Genomic DNA, 6,520 nt, shown 5'->3' on the forward strand with positions numbered 1-6,520 from the left:
AAGAAGAGATTCCTTTGATCTGGCCAGTGAAGAAGGCAGGAATGGCTTAGTACAGTCTCAGTTAGTGCCATCTCAGGATTTGTCCAACATCATTACTGTTCTAATAGTAAAAATGCATTAATTGAAATATTAATCAGAAATAATTATAGAAGTATGTATAGTAGGCAAAAAAAAATCAATTTAGAGGCAATTGATATGACCAGACTGGATCATGAATACTTTTGCAAAAGAAGGTGGAAGAAGTGATGATGGAAACCTCCTTGAAAGACAGAATATGTGCCAAATACATTCTTTGTTTGAACAACAATTGTCTATATATGTTATTGTTCAAAGACAGTCTCACTCCTCCCCGCAAAGAAATGTCTGCTTTCTACTCTAGACCTTATCTATGAAGGCTTCCATTAATAATAAGGTAATAATTAAACTCAACTGAGATTTATTCAGTTTCTTTTTTGTTATCTGGTTTGTACCTCAGAAATGGCCAAATAGTGGAATGATATTTTTTGGCATGATTTAAATAAAAAGAAAATAAATAGAATTCTTTTGAGACACTAACATCTATGTTTTCAAAAGTTTAAATAGCTATTTACCATGTCAGGGCAGTGCCTTTAAAGGAAATGACCTGCACTGCATGATTTGTCAACATTACCATTTATTAAACATCTATGGGAAATTTTGTTCCCATGCATTATTTTACAAGATAAAATTTAAAGGAATTTGGTCTTTGAAATATGTCTCTATTTAAATAGGGCTCTGCAATTGGTAAATAGAGAAAATTTTATGTTATGCATTATTTTCTTAAGTACTCTTACCTTGAAGAGGTCATATATCATTTGGACCCAGCAAATAGTCACATAAATGACAGATTTAATTTTCTAATTGGAAGTAAACATTTGGTTTCTATAGTGATAGGAGCTCTTCATTATATAAGTGATTAAGTTAATGATACATATTTATTAAAATACCATGCACAAATGTTTCTCAAATAAGTGATTTTGTTATTTATGAATTCATGTCTTATTTAATTCAAGAACACCAATGTGTTCTTGCCATCAATTTTCTCATGGCCTCTTTTACCTCTTTGTTCCTCAGACTGTAGATGAGTGGGTTCAACATGGGGATCACCACAGTGTAGATCAGAGAGGCCACTTTGACCTGATCAGCTGAGTAGCTCGATTTGGGCATCACATACACAAACAAAACAGTGCCATAAAACAAAGTGACTGCAGTAAGGTGAGAGGTGCAGGTGGAGAAGGCCTTATGCCTTCCCTCAGTAGAACGCATCTTCATGATTGAGTGGAGAATGTATATGTAGGACACAATGATGGTAAACAGTGTGCTTACAAGGACCGATGCAGAAGAGATGGCTGGAGATATTTCAGCTATATAAATATGGCCACAAGAAAGTTTCAGCAGTGGGAAGAGGTCACAGAAAAAATGATTGATTTTATTTGGGCCACAGAAGGACAGGTTCATCAAACAGCCTGTAAACGATGATGCATTCATGCATCCCCCCAGATAGGATCCCCCCAGTAGGAAGAAGCAGACTGCTGGGGACATCTGGGTGGAGTAGAGCAGGGGAGAGCAGATGGCCACGTAGCGATCATAGGCCATGGTGGCCAGCAGGAAGCACTCTGTGGTCCCAAAAGCAACATCAGAAGCCAGCTGGGCTATGCAGCCAGTGAGAGGGATAGCAGTTTTCTCTTTTAAGAAACTGATAAGCATGATTGGTGTGACCGATGTGGAATACCCAATGTCCACAAAGGCCAAGTGGCTGAGGAAAAGGTACATTGGGGTGTGAAGCTGAGGACTGGTTCGAATTAAGAGAATTATGCTGATGTTTCCCACTACAGTCACTAAATAAACTGCTAGAAAAATCACAAACAGGATGGCACATACAGTCGGATTATCCGTTAATCCCAAAATAATGAACTCTGTCACTGTGGTATCATTTTCAGTCTCCATCTATCCGTTTAATTGTGCCTATTGAAACAAGAACCAGAGGAGATTAAATTGGCTGACATGACCTCACAATTAATATATATATCTAAACATAATCTTATAATTAAAAATTTAAGATGGTAACTTTGCCTTACTTATAGAATACTTTGTGCAGGCAATTTAAAAAAATTCCATATAATATTAAAATTTGGCTCAATTACCTTAGGACCCAGCTGTTTGATTTCTATGTGTACACCACAGAGTGAGTCAAATCCCTATGTGCATAAAAATACATAAATGATATTTATAACAACAGTGATTGTAATGACATAAATTATGTTTAACTTAAATATTCAAAGGAAGACCAGCTCTTCATTTTTCCATTTGTATCCCAAATATGCCTCTACCCCAGCTACTTTAGTAAGTTCTAGCTTCACTTATATACTGGATTGGCCAATGAAAGAGTTAACTTAGACATCTTGTTTTTTCTGTTTTGCTCATTTTCCTGTAATAACAATCACATCCTTAGTTATAATAATTAGTAACAGTAGCTAGATGATGTGTATATTAAAAAAAGGTCAAATTGAATTTTTATTATTGTGCTGAGATAAATGTCCTAAATATTTTGTAAAGTGTCTCAGGACTCATCTTTTGTACCATATCTTTTTTGTGTATACGGGGTTGTGTGAAGCAATAAGAAGAGTCTAGTCACTATTATGTGTTAGCATTAAAAAACATAACAGAAACATTTGAGTATTTGCATCAGATAAACATTAACTTCACTAGTTCTAAAAAGCAATGATAGGGAAACAAGAAGTGATAGCCATTGACATAGGGTAAGAGGATTAGGGAACCCAGACTGGAAGTAGTCAGCTAGGAAAGGTAGCAAATTATATTGTCAGAGATTAATTTGTATTTCAGAATAATGGTACTTTTGTTCAGACTGCTACACATGAACAAGGACAGGTGAAAATGTTAGTCATATTCATCTCTAAATACCAACTCTAACACCATCCATAACTCTAAACACTAACATACTCTTTAGAATATGAATTTCCTTTTTCTTCAAAAATTTCTACTTGAAGAAAAAATACACATATACAGTTAGCCAGTCTATCGGATTGTATACAATCAAGTTTACATGTGAATCATGATAATGGTTTGCCATTTTAGGGTAAGTACTAAGATTGTGCATCAGAATTCTCAGATTTTATCTCTGTTTTTAAATTCTAGATAAAGACCTAAATCAGAAATGAATTTTATATATTTTTTTAAAAAAGTAGATGTGTGAAGAAAAAAATGTTTTCAAAGTTGGATATGGTTGCCAGCATGGAAGACAATGATGTGCAGAAATACCATGGACTTTGAAGCCATGCAAACCTGACAATGGTTCCACCACAGCTTCTCCCAGTGTATGAAATCACAGGAAAATTGCAAGCACTCTTTGATTCTCCATTTTCTTACCTACAAAAAGGAGATAATACCTACTTCATGTGACTTTTGTGTTAATTTACATTATGTGGAGAGAAACACCAACCACTGTTGACAAAGTAGATAAATATCAAATAGGCAGAAATAATTAATTTTTACTTCTGGAGCGTATAGGAGATTCTGCACCATTAAAAAATAAGAAGTAGAAACTAGTGATACATTTATTGCAATGCAGAGGACAGGTTCCAAGGAATTGTTGCTGTACAGAAAAGTCAGATTTAAATGCAGTTCTGGTCATGTGGGATATAGCCCCAAAGTACTTACTTCATTTGAAATTACAAATTAATCACTCCACTTGTTTTGCAAAACTATACTGACAATCCATTGGGACAGAGAACTTACGTGTAATCATCTATTGGGATAGAAATAAAATGTGCACAATTATGTGAATGTCTATGAAAGAAACTGCTCTTAAATAGCCAGGGGCTTCATATGTTTTTTAATTAAATGTTTTGAAAAAGAAACTATAACATCTTGCTGTAATTTAAGTTGAATTTTAGGTCAAAATGATTAATATGGCTATATCAGTTTGTGGAACTTCTGAAATATATTTATATTCAATGGCTCATATTTTCATATCACTTATGTTTAGAGATAGCTTAGATTTGTCAGGAGAGCTTAATTTACAAACATTCATCCAACAGAATTGCAATATCATTTTCAATACAAGTGACATAATTTTAAAAAAATCATAAATATTTTCTTTGTCTTCTGGATTTGTTCTAGGACATTTGAAAAATGCAGTATACACACACACACACACACACACACACACACACACCATCTCCCATTGGTCACTCTGGTCCACTAATGTATGTTTTCTTACAGAATAATGAATATTACACTAACAGTTTGTATGATCCTGCCATACCCAGATGCTACATTGACTGTTAGGTTATCATGGTCACAGTTGACACTTGGGGTGTCCTTGAATGGTGGCCACAAAGCAGAACATTTCCTGTGTTGAAAGTCAGTCTCCTTTCATCCTGGGCTTGAAGATCCCATAGGTTATCCCTCTTTAGAAAAAAGTTAATCCTGATGACTTACATTAGGAGGACCTAGCAGCTCAAATACCTCAACTCTAACAAATTAAGAAGTGGACATGCTTCAAGGTTCCATCTGTCCTAGAAAGACTCAGTTTATTTAGGTTATAAGAAAGCACACATGTGGCTGATGAGTGGTACAAACAGGTGCCTACTGATTTCATAAAAACATCCCATATCATATCTGGGAAAATTAAATTTCTTTCATCCCTGTCTTCCTCATAACATTTTGTTCATACCAATTGATTAGTATTTATTATAATTGAAGATCTTTCTTTTTTTAGTGTGAAAGTCTAGTGTCCGTGACTGTTTTTATACCCATATTTAATGATCCAATGCTAGAAATATAGGAGGCATTAAATAGATGTTTGTTGAGTTGGTGCTAACTAAATCAAAAATATTTTAAATATCAGTCATTGTACTAGGGCCAAATGATGGTATTGACTTCAATATCTCTATCTTTACTCAACAATAATTTATTCTTTAATTAATTCCAGTCCTTGGGATGGAAGAATACTTTCTAGTCAGCTTGAGTCTCAGACTTAACTATACTTTCTTATTGAAGTTTCCTGACAACTTATACTAAAGTCATATTCTGGAAAAGGACAGTTTTAGAGAACCCTGAAATATGTTTTGCCCTTACCATGCTTTTAATTATAAACATACTTGTATAAATAATTTCTTAGTATCTTTCTTGTCTACTGTTCTACAACTACCATAAGGGAGGGATCTCATCTGCCTAGTTCAGTCCTTTGTTCTTGGAACAAAGCAGACTTCCGGGCACATAGCAGTTCAAAATGAATGAATGAATAAATATTCCTTTTAGCACATCTGAAGAATTTATTCACTTTGCTCAACTAAAACTTTATGCCAATGGACTAGTAATCTCTACTTCCCTCTCCCTCAGTCTTTGAGTCTGTAAATTTTACTAATTTAGATACCTCATGTAGCATTTGTCTTACTGTTTCACTGTTTATTTCACTTAGAGTACTGTACTCAAGAACCTCCCATGTTGTTGCATATTGCAGAATTTCCTTCTTTTTAAGGAAGGTAAACTGTAGGTAAACACCTTGTTTTCTTTATCCATTAATTTCTTAGTAGACATTTAGGTGTTTTTTGCATCTTAGTTATTGTGAATAATGGTGCATTAGACATGGAAGTGCTAATATTACTTTGAAATACCGATTTCAATTACTCGAGATAAATATTCAGAAAAAAGTTGCTGAACCTCATGATTATTTTGTTTTTAATTTTAATGTAAAAGTAGATATTAATAAAGAAAATATTAAAAAGCACTCTTCTTACTTCTGTGAAAAAAGGACAAAATTTCATAACAAAATAATTAGAGAATAACAATAGTTAATATACTGTATAACATAATCTTAAAAGAATGGCCAAAATGTTACTCAGAGTACAAGTCATAGACAATAAGACTGTCTTAAAAAAAAAAAGATACTGGCCCCAACTTTCTTTTCAATGAACTAAGAGAAACTGGTAGTATAAATGAAACAAATTAGCATATACTGTATATTGAAATTTTTTTTTCTTGGGTACCGGGGATCAAATTCAGGACCTTGTGCTTGCAAAGCAGGTGGCAGAACCACTGAGCTAAATCCCTGGCCCCATTGAAATATTTTTAAAACAATGGGATAGAGAATTTGGAGGATTGTTTGAATTTCTTTCTACTTCCCATTCTCTATGTTCTATTTTTGTTCTTTATTTATTTATGCATGTATTTCGAGTTTCTCTTATAAGAGAAACCATGCAATATTTAACCTTGTGAGTCTTTTTTCACTTAATAGTATGTACTCCAGGTGCATCCATTTGCCTATGAATGCCTCAGTTTATCTTATTCTTAATTTAAAAGGAAATTCCACACTGCTTTTTATAGCAGCTGCACCATTTTGTATTCTCCCTAAAGGTATATAAAGATGCTAAATTTCCCACATCCATGAAAATACTTTTTGTCTTTTTTTTTTAATGGTACTGAGGATCTAACTCAGGACCTCACGTTTGCCATGCAGGTGCTGTGCCACTGAGCTAAT

At 34.0% G+C, this 6,520-nt stretch overlaps 1 protein-coding gene across 2 annotated transcripts; it reads right to left on the bottom strand.

Moving 5' to 3' along the window:
- Nucleotides 1-1,026: 1,026 nt before the first annotated feature.
- On the bottom strand, nucleotides 1,027-4,108 carry LOC101703924 (olfactory receptor 5P4). 2 transcript variants are annotated; one of them, XM_087211411.1, is made up of 2 exons: nucleotides 4,100-4,108; nucleotides 1,027-1,965 (listed from the first exon to the last, which is right to left on the bottom strand). In XM_087211411.1, exons 1-2 carry the CDS (start codon nucleotides 4,106-4,108, stop codon nucleotides 1,027-1,029), a joined length of 948 nt encoding a protein of 315 aa, XP_087067537.1. The 2 variants fall into 2 exon arrangements, with proteins under 2 accessions (XP_087067537.1, XP_004863575.1); XM_004863518.2 differs by lacking the exon at nucleotides 4,100-4,108 and having other exon boundaries at nucleotides 1,027-1,971.
- Between the last annotated feature and the right edge of the window lie 2,412 nt (nucleotides 4,109-6,520).

The sequence above is a fragment of the Heterocephalus glaber genome, unplaced genomic scaffold (genome assembly GCF_053883595.1).
Source record: "Heterocephalus glaber isolate CG9 unplaced genomic scaffold, H.glaber_assembly_v1.0 deba00001428, whole genome shotgun sequence".
Taxonomy (NCBI): Eukaryota; Metazoa; Chordata; class Mammalia; order Rodentia; family Bathyergidae; genus Heterocephalus; species Heterocephalus glaber.